The sequence below is a fragment of the Grampus griseus genome (genome assembly GCF_964374135.1).
Source record: "Grampus griseus genome assembly, chromosome: 7".
Lineage (NCBI taxonomy): Eukaryota > Metazoa > Chordata > Mammalia > Artiodactyla > Delphinidae > Grampus > Grampus griseus.
Window position 1 is genome coordinate 33,564,692 of NC_139001.1, and position 25,406 is coordinate 33,590,097.

The window sequence follows — 25,406 nt, forward strand, 5'->3', positions numbered from 1 at the left end:
TTTTGTGTAGACATAACTTTTCAGCTCCTTTGGGTAAATACAAAGGAGCATGATTGCTGGGTCTATGGTAAGAGTATGCTTAGTTTTGTAAGAGACTGCCAAGCGGTCTTCTAAAGTGGCTGTACCCTTTTGCACTTCCACCAACAATGAGAGTTCCTGTTGCTCCACATCCCTGGCAGCATTTGGTGCTGTCAGTGTTCTGGAATTTGACCATTCTAATAGGTGTGTAATGCTACACATTAGCTTTTAGCAAGATCTCAGGCTTTTGAATCATGATCCAATGCTAGATGTCAGCTGCCTCTTCAAGAGTTGTGTATGCTACAGATATGATAGGTATGTGATTACTGGAAAGATCATAGACATTGGAGACCGCCAGACCTCAGGTGTGTACCTTACCTCTGCTGTCCCACCACAAAGGAGTTAGTTAACTTCTCTGAGCCTCAGTTTCCTCTTTTGTAAAGTGGAAGTAATAAATGAGTAATAACAGTACTTACTTTAATGAGTTATATGAATCAACTGTGTGCCTTCTCCAGTTTTATTCAAGTGATTAATAATAAAAACATTTGACCAGAATAGGACTTAGGGCTGAAACTTGTACCACACCACTGCTGGCCTTTCTCCAGTAAGGCCACTGTTCTTTGAGCACATAGATCTGCCTCATCACCCAGCCCACACAGTTTCATCTTTCAGGTATATCTGGACAGGCTTTGTCAAATGCCTTACTAAAATCAAATACTCGGTAAGGTAGATTTCTTTGGACCATCTGTGTACATTTTTCCTCCTTCCATCTCAGACTCTGAGTGCATAGGTACTATTTTTAAATTCTCTCTTAATTAGTTCCTCCTTGTTCTTCTAAAGGCTATATAGCGGTCTCTGGTTTCTAGGCTACTACATTTCCTGAGTAGATCATCCCCAGATGAAGTAATTTGAGTTTCCCCAGCTTCTTTTAGAAGGACCCATTGTAGAAAATGAAACACATGTTAGCCGAGACAGATCTCTCATTTTATTTGAGGCTTATGTGTGTGCACACAAGCATGTGTATCTCATGGTGCAACAGGACTTGAATTACAACTTTGGAACTCTTTGCTCTTATCTATCTATTCAGTATCTCTGCCATCAAGTCAGAGCTGAGATTACTCATCACTTTTGCTGTCATCACAGACAATTAGGATTCAGTAGAAGGAGACAGCCTGAAATTTAATTCTAACCAGCAGCTCAATCCAAACTCCCCAAATCTGGCTGGGATGGGGTGGTAATGTGTTTTGACAATCCAGTTAGTGAAGGAAGAAGCGCCCCCTAGGAAATCATAACAAAGAGTCTTAAGCAAGACTCCTTTCGTTGACAACTTTATCCAAGAAACCACCTTCCCTGTAGACTTTTCTAAACTTTAGACTAATCCTCTCCTTGCCACAGAAGTCCTTTTGTTGCGGGAAATTGTAAGTGACCACAGGAGTGACAGGCCTCTGCAAGCACCAGCTCTGTCTCCAAAGTCTTTCAATTGTTGTCTCCCTTCTGTCCTGTTCTCCTTCTGGCCCAAGGATCACTCTATCAAATAACGAAATGAATGAAATTATTCAGAAGTTCTCTTCTCAGATGATTTCAATCTATGTCTAATTTTTGAGCCAATCACTGTTAAGTTCTAGGCAAATGACAGCAGCAATAACCTTTCATTGCTTTTTCCTCAAGTATTACGCACTGTTGCCTTGGACATCATATTTAAAATATTCCACATCACAGGTGATGGTATAAAACCCTTGGTCCAGTGTGGAGTTAGATTTGAAGCTTCTTAGTAAGTGGAAGCAAATTAAAACGGAAACAGCAATACAGGTAGTCCTGGAAGTGAATGAAGAATAAAAAAAATCAGAATCATGAATAACAGATTGAGTAAGGAAACCTGTTAAATATTATTGCAAAGTTATTGATGGAATTATATATAAATACAGATGGATAGATAGATAGAAAAGGTGATAATAAATTTTAACAGAGCCAGCATCTTACCCCTGGTAATCAAAATCTATCTCCAAATGCACAAATTATCGTTATACCTCACCACACCCTAACTATTCAAAACACACCAAGCTTTGAAATAATATGTGTAAAGTGCCTGGCACATGGTATATACCCAGTAAATTTTAGTTCCATGTCTCTATTGTAGACATTAGCATACAGTTTTTCCATACCTGAAGCTGACATTCTGAGGATCTTTTAAGAGTCTTAATTTTCAGGCACTGCTGCTAGTTATAAGTCCTAATATCCCAATTTACATTTTGAATCTCCTGAAAAGTGAATATTTTAACATAAATTCAATTTAGTGGAAAAGATTTACAGGCCCCAAGTGTCCATGTGATTACCACTTTTAGTCCCTAACTCCAGCACTCCCAGATTTTGCTGATCCCAAGCCGTTTATTAAACAGTTTAATTGCTCCAGCTTCTCCCTGTTGTGGTTCATCTCCTGTGGGTTTTATCTCCTTACATTAGTACCAAGGGCCCAGGGACATCGGGAGATTACTCCAGTGCACATTCCGCCTGCCCCCTCCCTTCCTCAACAGCTGGCACAGACGCCAAGTTTGTCACGCTCCTTTTAATTGATTTTCTATTGTGACCAATTTACATCTACAGGTAATGAATGATTCTTTGCGGAAACTGACTGTAGTTCAGAGAGGCAGGGTAAGCTCCCTACCTCCTGGCGGCTTTAGTAAAACAAAATAACAATAGAAATAATTGTTATGTCTTACGGGGCACCACCATCTGAGACCATTTCCATCAATGTCTTTGATAATTTTATGAAGGGCAAATCCTAAAGTATACCCTGTTCTCATAACTGGTGGGTTTAAGATGGCATAATTACACAGTAAAATTTCTGCTCTAGAAAATATTTCACTTGGGAAATACCATGTTATGATTGTATTGCCCATTGTAATTCCAATTTTATATCGTCAAAATATAAACTTCAGTATTTCATACAATGCTCTGACGAAGAGCTATCATTCTAAACTTCCCTGATCTTTCCAAATTTCTAAATACGACGATCTTAGAAGATCCAAAAGGCAGACGTTCTTGATGCGTATATGCCTTTAACAGAGAAACTGGCAAAGAGCTGAATCCTGCCATGTGAATGACGTCGGGGCAGGGGTGGTGCAGGGAGTATGCCAGTCATTACCATCTAGGCCCCAAAAGTTCTGCTAGGAAGCACGGCAAGCTGTGGTTGCCGGATGCGTGGCCAAATCATAGGTTAATGACTGTGGTCTGGGATAGAGCCAGGGTCACTTACAGGGCTGGCTGGCTGGCTGTGTGCATGGGTCTCACCTTGATTCCTCCATCTAGACTGCTGTCCCCTCTACCCACCATGGAAGGCCCAGGATGAGTGCTCTTGTAAGATCTGGGGATGTCTATACCATGGTGGCTTTTGGAGTTGTCCCACCTGGCTTTCTGTGCCTACCAGCAGAACTCTTTAGGATATGGTAGCTTTGGGGAAGTCCTCTACAGCGCCCCTTCCTCTTCAAGATTACCTTGGAAGGCTGGGTTGCCCTGGGCTGACGGAGGAGACTGCTGAGAGCAGCTGAGTCTGTGACATTTGTGGATGGGTCCTCCCTCCCTATCAGGTCCTCATGGTTCCCAGAGCTCAGCCTGGAGAGGACTCCCTGTAAGCAATGGTGCAAAAAGGCGCAGCCTCAGAAGCCTGTAGCAGTGATGACTGGACACTCGTAGGCCTCCAAAGCCACCTCCTGGGTGGTGCTGGACTGAACCAGGTCTGCTCTGGCACCTGGGGGCAGGCTAGGTGGTAATTTGCAGTACTACGGTGACCAACCGTCCTGGTTTACCCGGGACTGTGTCAATTTTGGCACCGAACATCCCACATCCCGGGACACCCCTTGGTCTCGAGCAGGTGGGGACAGTTGGTCATCCTGACCTCTGATTTTGTCCTATCAGCTGACAGCGAGAACTACGTAGTTAAGGGAATTTAACATGTCAGTGGAGTCCTGTATTCCAACGTGTCAGCTCAAGGCCTTACAGTGACGTGTAAGGGTTGTCTCAGGAGTCCTATCAGTCCCCTGGCAGTGGGAGCTGATGCACACTGCCATCCTCCTTTCACAGCCTGTGAGGCCTAGGCCTCTGTGCCCAGAGTGGGAATGAAGAGCCGGGCCCAGGACAGAGGTGCTCTGAACCCATGAACCAGGTCTTCACTGGACAGTGGTTGATTTTCAATTCCATCCATAAGGAGCCACACAGTTGTAACCACTTACCTGGAAAATCTTGGTGATCTCGCCCTTTCTTTTCACCAGCATTTGCTAAACCCGGCTGGGTGGTGACCTTTCCGGTAGGAGGCCAAAAGGTCACACATTTCTGGTTTTAGCCTCACTCCTGAAACTGTAAATAAAGACTCCACTGCAGGGAAGAAAAGAGAAAAGCACCAACATATTATCTCCTGGGATCTTTCACGGTGTGTTTTTTTATGTCTGTTGTAATATCTGTCACCCGAAGAGACATCAAAATGTAAGCCAGACTCATACATCAATAATTTATACTGACTCATGGATAACTCACGTTACTGAATAGCTGTCAGGTGCCTCCTATTCAATTCACTTCAGTTCAATTCACTTCAATGCATATTTACCAAATGAACACTTGGGTAAAGGCACCTTGGTGCTGAAGGTGGTCCAAACAGGAGCAGAACTGGAAGCCACACACACACTAACAACAAGGGCCAAAATCAAGCCAAGGAGTCTGGATGCGAGTCCCGGTGATGACAGGCAGTGAGCATGGCGCTGGGCTACATAATGTTTTGGAAAGTTTCAAATTTCTGTTACATTAGATACATTTGGCAGTCCATTTAAATAGACTCTAAGGTGCAACTTCTGTAGATTAAAAAATGTTTTTGAAATATATGTATATTACCTATGCCCTCAGACTCACAGAATGCTGACAGTTTGCATTTTTATAAATGCCTGTGTTTGTTAAACGTGTGTTGTCCCTGGGTGCTTTACTATGCTAAACTTATGGGCCACGTCCTCTAAAAGTTAACATTTTAAGGGGCTCATCTGCAAAATGGGGATAAGAAAACTTGCAGGCAGATTGCTCTCAGCTTAGAGAAGATAATACGTGCCAAACATCTTGAGTTGCTCTGATACACCATATATCTTTAATAACCAGTAGCCATTGTTACAAGCATTAGCACAGATACCATCCAGGAAAAACATCCGGGGCAACAGCCACATCGTCACCAAAGCACACCCACAAAACCTGCTCAGGACATCCTTCCACTTGGGCACTGCTTTTCCAAGGCTCACAAGCTGCACAAACTGGGTTGCTGTAAATACCACACAGTTTCTCAAAAAAGAGAAGCTCCAGCTTTGGTGCACCGAAAGCATAAAATGCCGTAATAATATTGTTTGCTGGAAGCTATTCACACCCAAAGGGAAGAAATAAACCTGCAATGCTGACTCTGTCTTGGCTACCATGGGTAAGCTGTGGCCCTGACTCCTTCGGTTTGGAGTTACATATTTGCTAGACTAGAAAGGGGAGACCTCAAGTCTTGTTGATATGCATAATGTATTTTCCCAGGTACATTATAACGCGCAGTTTTGTAGTCTACTTTCTTTTAGCTCGGGTCATAGTGTAAACAGTCAAACAGTTCAAACAAACCGTGCATATTAAACTTTACAGATTACTCTCAAATCGACTCAAGTCCAAACCATTCTGGGAACGTCTCTCAGGAAGAAGTGTCCTCTTACCTTGGGGACAGTGGCATGAAGATGTCCCTCAAAAGCAATAGTTCCTCAATAGCAATGAGGGAGGCGGGGGCGGGGGGAGACGGAGAGAGAGAGGGAGAGAGCAAAAAAGAGTGAGAGAGGGAGGGAGAGAAAGAGACAAAGACAGAGAGAGGGAGAGAGGGAGAGAGAGAGAGGAAGAAAAAGAGAGACGGGGGTGGGGGTGGGAGGAGGATGTGTGTGTGTGTGTGTGTGTGTGTGTGTGTGTGTGAGAGAGAGAGAGAGAGAGAGAGAGAAACATGTGGCAGAACAGTGCTGGGAAAGCAACCAGTTAATCAAAGGGATTTCAATTTGGCCATGGACTGCCCGACTCTCCTTCCCAACTCACAGAAAAAGAAAAAGAAAACGAGGAAAAAAAAGAAAGAAGGAAAAAAGCAGCCGAGTGGTTCTCCTGCAGCATCTCACAAATGCAAAACCCTCCATTTGCTGACTCCTCATTAGCTTTCTGAATCTGACAGCATAATTATTGCAGCTGCTTTGCGCTTAGAATAAATAAATACAAAAGTGGGTGTTTAAAAACTTTTTGAGAAGGGAAATTCAGTCATCTAGACAGTCAGTAGGACAAGTTTATTTAAAACTTTGAGATTCTTATGTATTTAGATCATTTCGGAATGAGATAATGAGATAGTTGTCTTTCAGTCTAATTGAGTTCCTAAGCTCCTGGCTGTTGGCTGTCACCGCTTTCAAACTTTGCTTTAACTTTCCTTCCTTTAGAAATCCGATCCTGGTGTCTCCATTTACTCTTCCTGGGCTGATAACCTGCTGAAGTCTCAGTGCACTGGAGTGCAGAAAGTGACTTAATGGCATTGAGGAGCTAAATAACCTTTCACAGGAAACAAGACAATCAAATCTCTTCTACTTGCCTGTAATGGCTGAAAGAGAAAGCACAAGTTGAAAAGAAAGCTTGGAAATTAAACCATCATTTCAAAATGTCTTGTAATTTTCCTTGTCACGTGGTTTTCGTGCTACTCTTGCACATCATCAATCCATCAGCTGGAGTTGCTTAGTGCATTTAATTATTCATAGTGCACACAGCCTCCGTGACTGAGCGGTAACTTTAGCTCATGTGTATGTATATAGGCTTCATATCTTCAAAGCCCAAAGGATCACACAGTACTTTAAATTGAAGTTGCTAACTAACATGGAGTGCACTTAAAACTCTGACTAGGGGCACAGCACACATGCATTTCCGATTAAAGCAGATGATCTTTCCGTTTAAAATTAATTAGTGCCTATTTATCTTTTCCTCTCCCACCCTCCTCTCATTCTCCCAGGAGGGCATTTATGTGAACCCTTGAAATCAGTGAGTTAAAAGCTTTATAAAATAAATATTCTGTCAATCTGGGGTGCAGGAAACTAGCGTTAACCCATTGTGCAGATTGAGAAATTGAGGTTTATGAGGGCCAATAATGCATGTGATGCTGGGGGAAAAAAGAAGAAAACTCAAGTTTTTAAACTCTCAATCCAGAGCTTTAACTCCCTGTACCATTTGTCTTACTTTATTCCTTTAAACAATAAAGGCAATATAACATCAACATGAAAGAAAACTTTGAAAAAAGGAAAAAAATTACCCACAATTCCCCTCAACTAGAAGAGCATTTTTATTTTTGTACTCTACTTTCCAGTTTTGTTGATATGCATAATACATTTCCACAGGTGCATTATAATATGCAATTTTGTATCCTTTCTTTTAGCTTGTGTCATAAGGTAAACATTTCCATACTACCCCACACTCCTGTGAATTATCATCTTAAATGGTTACATAGTACTGTATGCTGGGTCAATATAACAATATTTATCCAATCAGTTCTCTTGTGTTGAATATTTAGAGTTTCTTTTATCTTTTAGAATTAAAAAAAATTATAGACAACACCACAATGAACATTTCTATGCATCTAGGGTTTGGTTTTTTTTTTTTCTTTCTTTTCTGTTCAATTGTTCCTTTGGATAATTTCCAGGAACCAAAGTATAGGGTTGAATGTTGTTAGCATTTTTATGGCTCCTTATAGGTATGGCAAAATGCGTTGCAAAGGTTGCCCCAACTTACACCACCATCTGCAGAGAATCATTTTACCACAATCTTCCCAGCACTGGGAGTTAGGAGTCATTAAGTTGAGGGAAAAAAATAACTACTTTAACAGTTATTTGTATTTATTTAATCACTAGTTAGACTGCCTATTTATCCCATGTGTTGGTATGTTTTTTTCATTTCCTTTGTGTAAATTGCTATTTTGTGCCTTTACCCAATTTTCCATTGGATCCTGGTATTTTTCTTACAAAACTAAATAAGTAATAGTAAGGGAAAAACAATAACCAGCACTGATTAAGAAATCCTAAAACCCAAGGGCGACTGTGTTACAAACAAAAAAAAAACAAAACAAAAAAAAAAAGAAAAAGAACAATCTAAGACCAGATGACATTAAGGATTAAGGAAGAGGTCAGGGGCTTGAGTCTTTATTAAACATAAAATTGAGCCCTCTTAATTGTGAGATCTTGAACATGTTACCTGGGAACATGTGACATATTTCCTGGGAAGGCTTTAAAATAAACATAGAGCGCGACGAGAGAGTGGAAAGGTCGCAGGGCTGGGAGTCAAGATCTTGGTTCTAATCCTGGTTGTGTTACAGTACTAAGTTTCCTTGTGATCTTTAGCAAGCAGTGATGAGAAGTGGAAGACAGTGGCTTGGGAGTCTGCTTTACAGTCAAATATTGCCTCTACCACTTACTAGCTGTATGACTTTGAGCAATTAGCCTCCCTCAGCCCCAGTTTTCTAATATGTAATATGAGGATAATAACTCCAGATTTGAGAGTTAGTATCTAGATTGAATGAGAATTTATGTAAAACACATAGATGCCCAATAAACGGCAGCCGCTATTCCTCTTCTCTGGGTGTTAGGGACTCATCTATATAACGAAGTCATGGAATAATGAGTCCCAAGATCCTTTTCTTGTCAAAGGGTCTCTAACTCTTTCCTGAAGCATTTATCTTTATTTGGAGATTCTTTCAGTCCATGATGCTAACAAATTTAACCAACTTAAGCAGTTGGTAGAGCTGAGGGACTTGGTTTACGCAGACTTTTCCTACCAATGTTAACTCTACGCAACATCTTAAGCCATGTCTCAACCCAACATCTTGTATTCTAATGTATTAGAGTGGGTAGAGGACAACACTGAGCACAGAAGGTAAAGAAGTGTGTTATGGAGGACACTTCCTAACTTGCTTCTTAAGTACTGATTCATGGAGGATTTAAAAGGTAGACAGACTGAGTAATATTCCACTGTATATATTACTCCACCATAAAAAGAAATGAAATTGAGCTATTTGTAATGAGGTGGATAGACCTAGAGTCTGTCATACAGAGTGAAGTAAGTCAGAAAGAGAAAGACAAATACCGTATGCTAACACATATATATGGAATCTAAGAAAAAAAAAATGTCATGAAGAACCTAGGGGTAAGACAGGAATAAAGACACAGACCTACTAGAGAATGGACTTGAGGATACGGGGAGGGGGAAGGGTAAGCTGTGACAAAGTGAGAGCGTGGCATGGACATATATACACTACCAAACGTAAGGCAGATACCTAGTGGGAAGCAGCCGCGTAGCACAGGGAGATCAGCTCAGTGCTTTGTGAACGCCTGGAGGGGTGGGATAGGGAGGGTGGGAGGGAGGGAGACGCAAGAGGGAAGAGATATGGGAACATATGTATATGTATAACTGATTCACTTTGTTATAAAGCAGAAACTAACACACCATTGTAAAGCAATTATACTCCAATAAAGATGTAGAAAAAAAAAAAAAGGTAGACAGAGTGGTCTGAGTTAGGTTATAAACTCCTAGAAGCAGAATAGGATTGAGAGACCTGGCTCGGAATCTCCCTTCCCTCTTCCCTACGAAACCCAACCTCCGAAACCTGGCCTGTGGAATGACAAAATATTCTGGTTAAACTTTGAATAGACTAGACAATAAAAGCAATAAACAGAGTAGATTTGAAATCATTAGCACACAAAGAGCTAAACTAAGCTTTGCTGGTACATGTTAAAGAATGTTTAAATTGCTGCAAGAAGGCATACAATGACGAGGACTAAGACCTAGGATGGAATATGAGTCAGGATTGTACTTATTAAAGAGAAGATACCTTCAGATAATAGTAGATGGCATTCAGAGGAGGATGACATTCCTCTCCCTGGATATCCTTCCTCCCCAACCATCCAGACCCTGTCACCTTTCAAGACCCACTCACAAAGCCATCCTGGACCCCTACAGCTGGAGTTTAATCTCACCTCCTTTGAACTGTCAGAGCACTTCACACTTGGTCTACGGCCGTTTATATACTTGTTTCATTTCCTTAAGGACTGTAAGCTCTTGGAGGACAGAGTCCATAACTAATTCATTTTTGTATCCCTCAATCTCATATCTAATAGACCCTCAGTAAATCGTCCATGAATGAACTGGAAAATAACTCTCCCAGTATGTTAGAAACCTGAGTCTAGGGTGGGTCCATAGTCTCAGAGATAAGCAGAATAATTGGAATCGGTTCAGAATAGAATAATGAAGCAAAACAGTTAAAAGGTAAAATAAACAATCTATACTGGGTATGTTTGGTGGAGGTCAAAGGAAGTCAGCCTAGAGAAGTGAGCTTTAGAAAGTGATATCAAGGGATCTTCAAATATATTAAAGAGATATTATTAAAAGAAGTCCTGAACTTCTTTTATTGGAGCAAAACAAAAAATTACTCAGATTTCGGGCTTCCCTGGTGGCGCAGTGGTTGAGAGTCAGCCTGCCGATGCGGGGGACGCGGGTTCGTGCCCTGGTCTGGGAGGGTCCCGCATGCCGCACAGCGGCTGGGCCCGTGAGCCATGGCCGCTGAGCCTGCGCGTCCGGAGCCTGTGCTCCGCAACGGGAGGGGCCACGGCCGTGAGAGGTCCGCGTACCGGAAGGAAAAAAAAAAAAATTACTCAGATTTTAATGGAGCAATATGAATCAGGCCTGCTGAAGAACTACTAGGGTGATGCGATGAAGGGTAGAGGTAAGTGCCATGCCTTCTTCCATCCCTGTAGGTACCAAAGTATATGATGACAAGAAGGACTCTGGTAAAGTATTTTTACAAAATTACAAAATCAATTGCAAGCTTTTAAGTTGTAGGGGTTTTTTGTTTTGTTTTGTTTTGTTTTGTTTTAAGATGCTGAAACCTGTTTTAAAGGAGAAGGGGGATTTAGACCAGGAAGGAATGGGAGAGACTCACGTCTGGGATTTAGAAAGCAAAATGGGACCAACTCACAGAGAGAGACAGCCTTTGATGTCCTGAGGATCAAGGACCATGGCTTAAGGACCAGACTCTTAAATCACGTGGCATTTACTGCCCGAGATAAAAAATACTTTTGTGGATCAGTGTCTGTGGTTCAAAATGGCTAGGTTCCAAAATCAGTCTTAATTTTCCAAGGGTAACATTTGGAAGGCTCCTTGCAAGAACGGAGTGGAGCCAGTTTCTAGAATGGGCAGCTTAATGATTTTCTACTCCCCTCACTCTCAAGTCGTTAAGCAGCCGTTCCTTTCCCAGAGCCCAAGTTCATGCTGAGGGCAAAGGGAATTAAAGGAAGAAGCTGAACCTGCAGCTAAGATTAGAGAGTTGCCAAGGGCCTAATTTTAGGTCCTAGCTGCCCCAGATGATGTCCTGCACTGCTGGCTCAGCCGTGAGGACCACAAGTGTGGCCGTAAGCAGATGACTTGAGTGGGTAGAGTGTCTCCCAGGCCATCTGCAAAAGCAATTAGCTTGCTGTTGGGTGTGTTTTGAGAGAGACTACCAATTATTTCTCCTTCAACTAATGTTTCTTCAGGTGTTCAAAAGTCAATAAGGGAAAATGTCAGCGCTTGGCAGAAATTCCCACATGCTTGCCATTCTAGTATTCATGCTTCTCCACTTAAGAATGTGCTCCGAAAGGGAACTAAGCCCAGAATTCCTGGATTTTCGTGGCAAGTGACCCCCCGATTTCCTCTGGCCATAAGCTTACTGCCACAAATTAGGGACAGTGTTGTTTGGGACCCCTCGGCTTCGTGAAAACAGACATGGATGGATGAGAGCAACCCTTGCATTTTGTGGGGAACTTCTGTGCCCTGCTTCCGCTGGGATTTAGGCTGTCTTTCCACTCTTCACACGGTTCCCAGCCTCAGGTTTCATGCTTAAATTGTCCTCGTCAGAGGGCAGACAATAAGAGCTGGAATCTCCCAGATCAAAGGGGAAACAGAATATATTTTAAAGTGACAACTTTGTTATCCTGCAACCGGAATAAAACCAGAATAATAAAATAATACAAATATAACCCCGTAAGTGATTCCATACTGCCACCAGAGAGCAAAATTTCTTGCATAATTATGGCAGGGAAACTCTCTTTACACACCACTCACAAGAGCATGTCTTATTTTTGCACAGTTCTTATGCCTGGGGCAGCCCACCCCTTGGATGGAGACTGTGTCCCTGAGGGTTGGGAACTGTGATAACCGGCCGGTTCTTCCTGTCTGCAAAGGAGGCTCTTCATAAAGGCTCATTGCCATGGACAATGAAAAAGTAGGCTGGCACTGCCCGGCCCAGGGAGTGCACCCTTAGAAGACGTGCCCTTGGTGAGGGCCAATGTTCTCAAGGTGCACGAACTGGCCCCAGTGGCTGCTCTCTCTTACTCTATTTTTCTTTCCAATTTTCCTGGTACCTTTGCTTTCCCTGTCTTCTTGTCCACGTCCTATCTGTCGATCTGTCTCTAAACCTATTTCTGCACCCCCCCACATGCACACACACACACACACACACACACACACACACACACACCCTGATCTGCCCCCCTTCCCCTGTCTGTTGGCGCTGGCCCTTTCATCTTCTCCCTCAGGGATTCGAGATGTCGCTGCAGGAAGTGCTTGTCGGCGGAGGCAACAGCAGCAGAGCCCTGTGGCTTTGACAAACCTCATTTAATTGGGAGGAAGCCAGGAGAATTTGAAAGAACTGAAACATCCACGAAACTCCTTTTATCAGGCATAATTTAAACTCTGCATGGAAAAACCCCTATATGTATAAAGAAAAGTCAACTTCCCTCCTGCTGTGAGCACTCCTTGTCTCCCCGACAGCAGAGGCAGGCTCCTGCAAGATTCCATCTTTTCATTTTTCTAAAAGTGTCAAAGTAGATTTGGGCTCTGTGGCTGGGTGAACAGAGAAGGAATACAGATTGGTCCCTCTCCTACAGCTGCATGTGCACGCACACACACGCACACACACACACACACAACAGAGTCCCTGTGTCGGTGGCTTTGCTTCAGATGACCAGGATGAATCAAAACCCAGGTTTCTAACAACACATCGGTTTGCACAGTGATTTTCTCCTAATTACTCTTCATCAAGGAAAAGCTGGTGCCCAGAAAACTTTGAAGATCCCTAGTGGTTCTCAGTACACAGAATAATAAATCCTGGAGGAGGGCCCATGGGAGAAGTTTCTTTAAATGGAGAGAGGGAGCGTGAATGTGTGTGTGTGTGTACACCCCCAGTGTGTATACCTGCGTGAAGTGGTAGCTGGAAGCCCCAAGCCCAAGAGGAGAAAGCTAAGAAGGGGGGATCTAGGGGTTCAGACTAGGAAGAGGGGATTGAGATGGGAGTGGGGGAGCGGATGGGGCTAAAGCTTGGGGTGAGGTACCAGGAAGGGCGTAAGAATTGTAGGTCTGGTGGAATGTCCTTTATTCTACCCATATGCCAAGCCACGTCCCTCCCCTCCTTCCAAATTCTGCTCCAGAGTCACCTCCAGTCTCATCCATCTTACTTGAGTTATTCTAGTTCCTCCAAAGAATTGCCTTTAGCGCACACATATTCTCTGAACATCTGCAGCTGATTATGCACAGGCTTTAGCTGTTTAGATATGATTTGTGCTAATATGTGTATGAGGGTGTCCCGTTTCCTCTTCCTCACCCTCTTTTCCTCCCACTTCATAGGATCCTTGAGGTCAAGGACAAGCCTCTTTTTTCCCTCAAGTTTTATAGTACTTAATATGTTCTTGACACTTGATGGCAATTTAATAAATACTGATGACCGACTCTTCTTACAGGATTAAGCAAGACATTAACCCCAGTTGTATGATTATGGTTATTTTTGGAGATCCTAAATGACTCACTTTAATAATAAAATACCTCAAGAAATCCCAAACTAAGAGGTTTGGGCTGATGCAGGACAATGTCCCAGTTACAGTGGAGCTGCGTTTGCAAACCCTGGAGACTTTGGCCAGACCACATGCCTAAGCCTACCGAACAGTAGCTCCCCACCCCACGCCCATCCTCGCCCCATCACACCCCCCAGCCCAGGACCCTCCCCCCAGTCTGAGCCCCTAGACCTTCCTTATTAGCTTTCTTCTCTCTGGCTCAGGACTTCTAAAAACTGTTTTCAGTTGAATGCTGGATGTTTTCAAAGAAACTCCACCTAAGGATAGTGCCCCACAAACAGCCGGGGCCATGACTGCCCTGCCCACAACTTCTGCACAGCCTTTCCCGGCCACCTTCTGAGAAACATGAGGAGTGCTCCAGCCACATGATCTCTCAGAAGTTTTCAGGTTTGGAGGATGACTTCATGCCCAGGCAGCAAAGCTGATTTCAGGTTAACTTGTGCTTCCCGTGAGCGTCCAGCCTGGGAGGACGCTCCCCTCTCCCCATGCCCCACCCCGTACTTCCTTGGGCAGCATCAGATTACCAATCAAGACAGGCCCAGCTCTCCTCTCCTGATATATCCATGTCACCTATCATCTTACTCTGCTGAAAGAGAAAAGGGAGTTGTGAGAAACTTTGGTTTTGCTTCTCCTGGCAGATGCTAGTGAAAGCAAACTCAGAGGCAACTTTCATCTCATCCAGTTTCTAAGAGTAAGTGAGTATATGGGAAATGTTTGGATCATTACAAGGAGATCTGTGTCACCTCAACCCTCAACTTCTGAGTTTTAGAAAATCGCAAAAAAAAAACCTCAGGCAAGATTTGAACCCATCTCGCTTCTCCCAGCTCTAAGCTCACTTCTGGTTGCAAATTCTGTAATTCTCCAGTGCACTGAGAAAATACTTAGACACCGAGACTTATATGTGTACATGAATACACTAAACACACACACACACACACACACACACACACTCCCTTGCTCACCATCAGGAAGTTGGTGCAGCTGAGCAGGCAGGGCCCTGAAATAATTGTGAACCAGTGCTTCCTGGGCGGAGACACGGTCTCTTGGAAAGCCTTTCAGCATTTGGGAGGCCAGGTCTTCAGCTTCCGGAGCCCTGTCTAACCTGGAAAAGTGAGAGAGAGAAAGAGTTTCTCCAGAGGCCTCACTTCTGAAAAATCAAGGGGGAAAGAAGAAAAGCAAAGAAAAGGAGATGGCTAGAAGAGTTTCAAATAGAATTTTTCTGGGACTAGTAAAGTTGCTGGCAAGTTGAAACTCTTACCTGTCCTGTTACTAAGATTAAGGGAAATTTTCAGCATTGCCACCATTCAGCCCCCACCCCCGCCCCCTCCACCGTGGCTCTTGGTACCAGGTGTACATAAAGGACCTGGAATTGTAGTAATAGAAACAGAAATATATAATTAAGGATTCTTCTTTGAGGGACACAGCGGCCTCTAGCAAGCAGAAAAGCCCAGATGGAAATATGTTCCAAGGGTGGCAAGCACAGAATCCTAGGAGGGGAAGAGGGAAAGAGGAGACTCTGGAGGGTGAAACTTGGGTGGAAAAAACCCTTATTTACAGTGTTTCTGAAGCTCAGCTCCTAGGGTTTGTCTCTAAGAAGCTCTATTGGTTTCCCCTGAGATAGAGCATAGGCAAGAAAGATAATTAAGTACCCAAATTACAGTAAGGACAAATCCTCAAGTTGACCTTATGTTGAATTATAAATTTGGAGTTGAGCAAATCCATTAGCTGAGCAACTACTATGTAGGCGGTTGGATCTGGGAGATGCAGGGAAGCTGTCTTCTGGCAGCTTAATCTCGCAGAGGAGTCAGACACTAATCAAATGGTCATACTAATGCATAAGCACAATTGGGAAGAAAAAGGTCCAGACTTGGGAGGTGGTCAGGGAGAACTTTCCTGAGGAAGTAGCATTTGAGCTGAGAGCTGAAGACCTGGGGCAGGGGAGGGGCAGGTGTTGCAGACCTCCAGAGTGGGAGGGAGAAGAGTTATTTTAAAGAAAGGAAGAAAGGCCAGTTTGCTGGCCTGGGACAAAGAGGAGAGGGGCCTGATATGAAGCTGGGGAGGGTGGCAAGGGTCTGACCCTGCAGGCCCTGTGGGTCTTCCATGCTTCCTATTTACTTACAGTGGCTGAAAGTCTTTGCTAATCTAGTGCCAATCATTTAAGTACACCCATCTCTAGAGCCCACAGACAGGTTTACAAGTGGAAAGCACAAGACAGAAAACTGTGCTGATCCAGAGAGACAGTTACCTGCCGAACTGATGCCTGACGTTCAGAATTCAGTTGCATGGCCATGCAACTCCCCAATTAAGCAAAAACAGATGAGCTTCCTTAAGGTTGAATGTACATACCAACCTGAAGCGAGAAATAGATACCCTTTCCCTCCCCAGGTGCCATGATGCAGTGATGCAGGAAGCCCTGGCCCAGAGTTGGAATTTGCCTAATTTTTGCATAAGATTTGCATAAAAACCTTTCAGGTATCTGACTCCCATGACATAAAACTCTTTCTGCAAACAGATAACTAATTCTACCCTCAAACTCAAGAGTAAATGCTTCACAGACTTAAAATAGAGAAGAAATCTGCATATCCCCGGTCCTTGCAAATTTCCAGGCCAGCTGGAAGAGGAGGAAACCAGGGGTGGAGGCCTGCTTCGTCGTTTGTGGCCTGAAGTGCTGGCGGGTCTTTTCTCCATCTAGGGTGCCCTGCCCAGGCGCAGATTTTCAGGGCCAATGAAATAGGAGTCCAGAGTGCAGAAGCTGGTTCAAATCAGCAGGACCCAGGACCCGTCTGGAAGGAGACTCAGGGAAAATCCGTTTTCACTACAGGGTGGTGGAGTGGGATGCGTGCCGAAATTAGGGCCTGAAACCTCTCTGAACTTCCGGGGGTGGGCGGGTGGACAGGTGGTTATGGGGGGGCGGGGAGGGCAGCGATGCATCCACCTCCACACTGCACCCCAGTCAGAGATGTGTTTCCTCGGCACACTCCCACCCAGCTTGCTCATAACAACTGAATTGTTACAGAACTGCTCTGGAGAAGGGGCTTAGGAGCTGCGATCTCATTGGGCAAGGAAGGCTAGGGGACTTGTTCCAACCCGTGTTAGCTTGGGCGTACATACTGGTTTCATTTAGACTGTATCTAGGTGGGGTGGCTGCCGAAGCCAGGAAAGGCTGATGGAGCTTATGGGGCTTGTGGGGACACATAGAAGCAGAGCAGGCCACTTCCGGCAGACAAATGAAAGAAAGGAGAGTGGGAACCGGTCAGTAATATGGAGACTTCTTCTTGAGGACTTTCCTCTTCAACTAACCAACCTTCCCCCAACCCCACCCCACCCCCCGGCCCCCGCCCTTCCCACGAGGTTGTGTCAAGGCTTTTAGTGGCGTTGGGACTTATTTCAATCTCACGGCCTCCAAACTGTGACCGCCACCACCTACTTCTGCTTCTCAGCTGGTAGAGGCGGAGTATACGCATGAAGGCTTTTCCTCGCGTGAGACAATTTCACATTGGTCTTCCCCGTATAAACCAAATACGTGCCCTCCTGACTACGAGCCTTTACTAGTAGCATAGTAAAGGCTTATAGTAGGACCACCTGCTCTGGACAAGCATCCTAAGAATCTCCACCTTGCTATGATCTCTTATTTGGGAGCTGAGAAAAGAGCCCTAGGGATACAGATGTTGCTTCTTTGGGCACAAATGTTAATTTACCTCCATGTTTGTATAATTCTGCTTCTTTCTGCCATCTATAGTCTTGTTTACTATCCATTGCCTTTATTGGCACATTTCTACAATTTTCTACCTCCTCTAACTCCTACCCGAACAATTCTTCACTGGTTACAACCCCTGCTTTGGAAATGAAAGTTGACATGAAAAGCGAACATCGCAAAATTAATTTGCCTACTAGCACATTTCCATATAGGCTAAATGTTAATAGATATTATTTGTTAGGCTTGTGATATTAGCTGTGGAACATGCCAGGAGTACCTTGCAAAGTTAAGAGAACCTACCACCCAATTAATGGGAGTCTGTTAATAAAGACAAAGAATCCTCTGGTGAACCTCTCCTACTAGTAACATTTCCAGAATTGAGAAGCGTTCCATTGCCAGAATAATACGTTTGTTGTAGAACACTTAGAAAATGCAGAGAAAGAAAACTGAAGCTATCTCATCACTCTGAGATGACCCTTTTCACTCAAAGATAATCACCATTGCTTTAGTGTTTATTTATTCTTTAGTCCTTTATTTTTATACAGATATATTTTTTGTTTTACAAAAAAACATGCTGTTCAACCTACTTTTTGCACTTGACTGTCTTGATCATCTTCCCAGGACTTTGAATAGCCTTCTGGGACATAGTTTTAATGACTGCAGAGCATTTCACTATGTAGCTATACCATAGTCCACATAGCCAAACGCTTATTGAAGTTGTTTCCTTTCTTGTTGGGGTGTAAGGGGCTACTATTAAAATCATGCTGTGACAAATATCCTCAAAGATAAATCATTGTGTACTTGTGCAATAATTTCCTTAGTATAAATTCTGGAAATTGAAATTCCCAGGTTGAAGGATACTATACAACATGTTAAATTTTTTTTTTTTTTTTTTTTTGCGGTACGTGGGCCTCTCACTGTTGTGGCCTCTCCCATTGCGGAGCACAGGCTCCGGACGCGCAGGCTCAGCGGCCATGGCTCACGGGCACAGCCGCTCCGCGGCATGTGGGGTCTTCCCTGACCGGGGTACAAACCCGTGTCCCCTGCATCGACAGGCAGACTCTCAACCACTGCGCCACCAGGGAAACCCTCTAAATTTTTTGATTATCAGCTAGTTGTCCCAATTTCCATTTCCACCAGCATTCCGGGAGAGCTGTCTGTGTGTGCAAAGAAAACAAATTCATTCCAGCCAACCTGAATTGCCACGGGCCCCACTGCTCATGATAGTGGTAAAAGGATTATAATTGTAAATCAATCCTGAAAGATGTGCTGGGTGTGAGGACATCCACATTTAATTTTAGAAGTCCACAACAGAAACATGAACAATAAAAAGTTACTCAACATATCTGGAATCTGGTGGCTCTCAGGGGCCTAAGGCAACAGCCTTGATTTCTCTGCACAGCCTGGCTCTGAGTATAAAACTCTCCCACTGCCATTGCTGCCAGCAGGTTGATGGGGGAAGGGCTTTATCTGTTTGCAGCACAAGGCTGGTCACGGTGAGTTCAGCTGGGTTCTTTGTTGTTTTCCCCTAGATCCACAGAAAGAGAAAAAGGGCAGGAATAGGGAGGTCACTTTCTTTTTTCCAATTTTTCAATTTGTTTTTATTTTGAAGTGATTTTAAGTTTACAGAAGAGTTTCAGGAGTAATAGTTGTATGTTTCACTAGCTTCCCCTAATGTTAACATTTCAGATAGTCATAGTAAAATTATCAAAACTAAGTAATTAATAGGCAATATTATTAACTAAACTGCAGACTTTACTCAAATATCAAATATTGGCTTTTTTCGATGGTGACCTTTTTGTTGTTGTTGTTTCAGGAGAGTGGGTACTTTTTTAGTGCTGTCAGTTTAGGATGCGGTAAAGCAGATATCCCCAATAAGAAATATCTCCAATAGGGCTTCCCTGGTGGCGCAGTGGTTGAGAGTCCGCCTGCCGATGCAGGGGACGCGGGTTCGTGCCCCAGTCCGGGAAGATCCCACATGCCGTGGAGCGGCTAGGCCCGTGAGCCATGGCCGCTGAGCCTGTGCATCCGGAGCCTGTGCTCCGCAACGGGAGAGGCCACAACAGTGAAAGGCCCACGTACCGAAAAAAAAAAAAAAAAGAAATATCTCCAACACTAGAAAGAAACAGCATCAGAGAAGCTGTCCTATAATTTCCTAATCAGTCTAACCAGTGAGTGTGCACTTACTAGGCCCATGTTAATCGCAATCCCATCAAACCCCAGACAAGGCCTCGAGGTGCATTTCCAGTCCGCTCACAGTTCCTCTGCTCCTTGGCAGAAATATTGTAAAAAAGCCAGTGACAACAAGGCTATTCTTTACTCATCACACTTGCAACTTGACTCAACTGACAAAGCCACAGAGACCTGGGTACCAGATGAAGCCCAGCCCTACCGCTTACTTAGCTTGATGACTTTGGCCAAGTTACTGAACTTCTTTGAGCTTCAGTTTCCTTCTCTTTGAAATGGGAATGAGATTTGTGAGGCATAAGTGAAATAACATGTACAGCCCCCTACTAGGCACACAGCAAGCATCCCACCTAACCTTAGTCCCCTTTCAATGACAAAGCCCTTCTCAGAGCCAAGAGGTTTCTCAAGTGATAACTTAGGCCAGTGCTGTCTAATAGAACTTTCCGAGATGATGGAAAAATCCTGTTTCTGCCCCGTCCCATATGGTAGCCACTACTCACATGTGGCTATTGAGCCCTTCAAGTGTGGCTACTGCAACTGAGCAGCTAAATTTTTTTTAATTGAAGTATAGTTGATTTACAATATTGTGTTTGTTTCAGGTGTACAGCGTAGTGACTCAGTTTTGGGGGTTTTGTTTTGCAGATTATATTCCATTATAGGTTATTACAAGATATTGGATATAATTCCCTGTGCTATACAGTAAATCCTTGGAGTAACTGAATTTCAAATTTAATTTTAAATAATGTAAATTGAAATAGTCACATGTGGTTAGTGGCTATGGTATGAGACAGCACATCTCTAGACATTACTCCTTGCTTTGAGAATCTGAGCAAAGAGAAGCCAGGAGTCTGAGCTAAGGCAGAGGTATTGCTGGGAATGAGGCAGTGGGCCGAGGTGTTGTCTATGGTCAGAAAAGCCAGCGGGATGTTCAGCGAGTCCACGTCCTGCTCAGCCTAGAAGGAAGGGCTGGCTGGGCGGCTGCAGGCGCTTTCTCCTGCCGTGCGACAGTGACGACAGCAGCAGTGCAGGGTAATAAGGCGGTCTGCAGGTTTGGAGTTACCGTTTATTTTGGAAGCCAGTGGTGAAATGGAAGAAAACCACAGGGCAGCATGAAAATCCAAATCCCTCTAGTTAGGGGTTAGGGAGCCTGACTATGCGGGCAAGAGGAAGTTTGCACGTCTTGCACGAAATGATACACAGCAGTTCCCTGGAACCTGTCTCCAAAACAACGGGGAGTTTCAGGTGATACAGTGCGTTTGAAAATAAGAGTGCAGCGCGCGGACGCCCTGGGGAGAATCGTCCCTCCCAAAAAAAGATCCTTTGCTAGTTCATAGTTCTGTCTTCCGACCTATTTCACTCTTTGTGCTCTGATATCCACTCTCCGTGGAGGCTTTTTAAAGCACATGAACAGTAAGTATGGGGAAAAAAATCAAACAAACTTTGGTTGGGTTAAACCCTACCACATTTTCAGGGAAGAGCAACGTTCAAACGTTCAGTGAGGGTCTCTTTCTCTTCTCCCCACCTGCAGGAGGGTGTTTTTCTTTGACATTTGAGCCCCTTTCTCCTGTCTCTGATGTTTTTCTCACTGCCTTGTTTGTCTCCTCACTGAAGCAAAAAGAACAGAGCCTCGGCTAATTACTCTCAGATCAAATAATACTGGTTATTGTAATTGGTCATTGTCCGAAAACACTGAGTTCTTCTTAGCTCTGAGGTTGCCTGGCACGGCTTAGTTAGCTAACTATTCCGGGAATGTCTCTATTATCTGTTTTACTTTGCAAAAGAAACCGGGGACTTGTTGAAAGCTGGTAATAAAAGTCTGCCCTGGTCCGAGCGGAGGCTGCGTAGAGAGGGCCTGGGAAAGCGTGGCCTCCATGAATCACGTTGCCCCCCAACAGCTGCTCAGTGACGTCACTTGGTTTCTGTGTCGGAGAATAATAAACCCACTAGGTCTTCTTACAGGCCAACGCTCCCTCGTTCTCAGGGCCTCGGGCAGGGTTGAGGGGCGCAAAACAATTTTAATGACCAAACTCACGGGAAGTAAAATGGTTCACAGAGAAAAACTAACAGACTCACAGGTGGCTGCCTGTCCAAGAGGCGTCTTCCTGGGGCTGAGGGCCCCCAGATCAAGGTGCTCAGGGGCTGGGTGTTCATCAGGATGAGGCGCAGGGAAATGTCCCTTCAACCCTGCTGAAAGATAAGCTTTCCAAGGCGGTACTCACCGGTTGCAGACATTCTGAAGGCTCTGAGGCTTAGGCAGTGGGAACCATTCTGGAAAGCACACATAGACACGTTAAAAGACAAAAACAACCCTAAAATCCTGTTGCCAAAAATATTATTAAAATTCTAAATGCTCTTCTTGGCTTGGGGTAACAGGGAATTCAGTTATCAGGTAGGCAAACTAAATGAGTTTAAGTTTAAATGGAAGGTCACCATTATGGGTTGAGTTGTGTCCTTCTCCCGAATTCATAGGTCAAAGTCCTAGGCCCAAGTACCTCAGAATTTGACCTTATTTGGACACAGGGTCGTTGCAGATATAATTAGTAAAGATGAGGTCATTAGGGTGGACCTCAATTTAATATGACCAGGGTCCGAATAAAAAAGGAAATTTTGGACATAGAGACGGACATGTATAGGGGAAGACAAAGAAGAGACAGAAGGAGAAGACAGCATGTACAAGCCAAGGAGAGAGGCCTGAACAAATCCTTCCCTCAGAGCCCTCAGAAAGAACCAATCCTGCCAACACCTCAAGTTCAGATCTAGCCTCCAGAAGCAAGAGACGATAAATTTCCGTGGCTTAAGCCACCCAGTTTGTAGTACTTTGTTACAGCATCCCTAGCAAACTAAAATAATACAGTCACAATATTTAATGTCTGCTGTGTGCAGAACATGTGCCGAGTGCTGGGAGAATACAAAAGTAATCACAAGAAGCTTCCCCACTCCTACAGAGCTTACAATTCATTGGAGAGAACAAAACGTGCTTGCCCCACCCCCTTCCAAGAAAACTCATGTGACAAATGAGGGGGCAAAGTCTTAAAAACTCAGAAGTGGTTAAAAAGTTAACGGGACTAATTTTATATGTCACTTACAGTAAAGGTGGAAGTGAATCCTGGCTTGAATAATCCAAAATGGATGATAATAAGATTTGTAATTTTCTTTGGAGCACTCTTTACAACATTACATGTGGATACATGTGTTTCTATTTTTTTTTGATACTGACACTATTTAACCCAAAATAAAACCACTATAAAAGGAGACAATTTCTTATTCATTCAAGAAATACTAATTAAATGCTTACTCTATGTAAGGGTGCTAAAAGGGGCTACAAGGATGTAAGCTTATGCTGCTTATCAAATCCTTCTATTTCCGACTCCAAATTGAGAAAAGAGTATTTCAACTCTCATGTAAAAGGATGTTTTTGCTTTATATTTTCCTTGGGCCTGAAATGTAATTCTCTTGGTTTTAAAAGCTCTCTTCTTCCAGCTCCTATAGGAATGGAATACAGCAAGACTGTTTATCCAACAAAGAATTTAATCATAGTTGGGCAAAAGATGGTTTTGACAATACTGGCCTTTTCATGTCTGTATGTATATAGAAAAAGCCCTGGAAGACCACTCACCTGATCGTGATAATGGTCACTAGGGCTTACTCTTCTCACTTCTATGCTAATTTTCTTAAATTTATTTATTTTTAAATAAAAAGCACATATTACTTGTCTAACTTCAAAAATATGTTCAATTAAAGATGGACATTATGGTGTTAAGAGTTGTAGAATGAAAGCTGTGATCAAAGAACATGATTTAAGCTGAGTTCTCAAGGTCAGATGCAATCAAATGTGAACTACTCTGCTGGCAGTATTTTTTTAAAATAAATTTATTTATTTATTTATTTTTGGCTGTGTTGGGTCTTCGTTGCTGCGCGCAGGCTTTCTCTAGTTGCGGCGAGCGGGGGCTACTATTCGTTGCTGAGCCAGGGCTTCTCATTGTGGTGACTTCTCTTGTTGGGGAGCACGGGCTCTAGGCGCGGGCTTCAGTAGTTGTGGCTCGTGGGCTTTAGAGCGCAGGTTCAGTAGTTGTGGCTCAGGGGCTTAGTTGCTCCGCAGCATGTGGGATCTTCCCGGACTCGGGCTTGAACCCATGTCCCCTGCATTGGCAGGCGGATTCTTAACCACTGCGCCACCAGGAAAGCCCTCTGCTGGTGTTTTATAGTCCCAGGTGGGCACTAAGGGAAGCACTTGCCTATACTGGTTATTTACTCTCTCTTCAGGTGATTGTGCCTAAATTCAAATAACCAGTAAAGATAAGAATACCTGGCATTTGTTCAGAATGTTTATTTCCAGACCACTTTCTGCTGCCTACTGACAGTTTTCCCTGGCTAAACAAAATTAAAATATTTCCTCATTCAGTCATATCCCAATTTCCAATTGATATAGTGAGATCCATTTCAATACTCTCCCATGTTTTGTTTTTATGTGCTGGGGGTTTTGGCCTTTAGTATTTTAATACAATTGCTGGCTTTAGTGTTGTTCTTGTGGAACATGGGTTTGGAATTAGCTGAATTAGGGTTTGAACACTGAACCTAGGGTTTGAAACTACTGCTTCAAGTTCACTGTGACTTTAAGCAAGATACTTTCGCCATGGCCAGCCTGTTTCCATAACTCAAGTTGGAGGTCATAGTCGCCTCACAAGGACTAAGTGATTTGTTGAATTTATGGATGCAGTGAGATAACGAATGTAACGTGCTGGCCTCAGAGCATTAAATAAATCCTATTTCCTTCCCCTTCTTTCTCTTCCTTTGAAAAGTGATGGGCAATGCAAACTATGTGTAGTTGGGACCTGGACTTGGTTTTTTTTTTTTTTTTTTTTGCGGTACGCAGGCCTCTCACCGTTGTGGCCTCTCCCGTTGCAGAGCACAGGCTCCGGACGCGCAGGCTCAGCGGCCATGGCTCGTGGGCCCAGCCGCTCCGCAGTATGTGGGATCTTCCCGGACCGGGGCATGAACCCATGTCCCCTGCATCGGCAGGCGGACTCTCAACCAAGCGCCACCAGGGAAGCCCGGAGCGAGATAATTATAGCTCCTACTGCACAGTGAGTGAAGTATAAGTATTTCCTCATCCTTTGCCGTTTTTCCTTCTGCCTCTTTCTCTTGTTTTATGTACCAAGTATTTCTCCTCTCAGGTTTCAATAAGGTTTCTGCTTATTGTTCTCCTTGGAAACCCATAATTTGCTGTTTCATTCTACTGAAATTCTAACGTGTTCCAAGCTTGAGTTCTTACAAGCCTAGCTTAATTTCTTTTGAGTTTTCAGTGTGGGCCAGAGGTGTGTGCCTTAGCTCTGTGGTGTAGTAACATGAACACAAGCCCAGGCTTAAATCTCCTTTCTGCCACTTATGAGCTCTGGGCTTTGGGGGAAATTACTTCACCTCTCTGGTTAAGTAACTCAGAAGTTTCTCAATCTGTAAAGTGGGAACACTTTTCCAGTTGCCTGGGAGAATTAGATAAGATTAAGCACTTGGCCTGTAGTAGGGACTCAATCAATGTTAGTCTCATTCCTTTTTCTTTTTCTTCT

At 43.8% G+C, this 25,406-nt stretch overlaps 1 protein-coding gene across 4 annotated transcripts in view; it reads right to left on the minus strand.

The window, feature by feature from the left end:
• Positions 1 to 4,276: 4,276 nt before the first annotated feature.
• The window catches only part of CDK15 (cyclin dependent kinase 15), a gene marked incomplete at both ends in the record, with an annotated part of 84,500 nt that continues 63,370 nt past the window's right edge, over positions 4,277 to 25,406 (minus strand). For 3 of the 4 annotated variants that reach the window (XM_082658601.1, XM_082658600.1, XM_082658598.1), the window contains 3 exons: positions 4,277 to 4,386; positions 14,921 to 15,060; positions 22,062 to 22,110. In XM_082658601.1, coding sequence (XP_082514727.1) covers positions 4,277 to 4,386; positions 14,921 to 15,060; positions 22,062 to 22,110 — 299 coding nt within the window. The remainder of the gene's footprint in view (positions 4,387 to 14,920; positions 15,061 to 22,061; positions 22,111 to 25,406) is intronic. The other variant, XM_082658599.1, reaches the window with a different exon arrangement.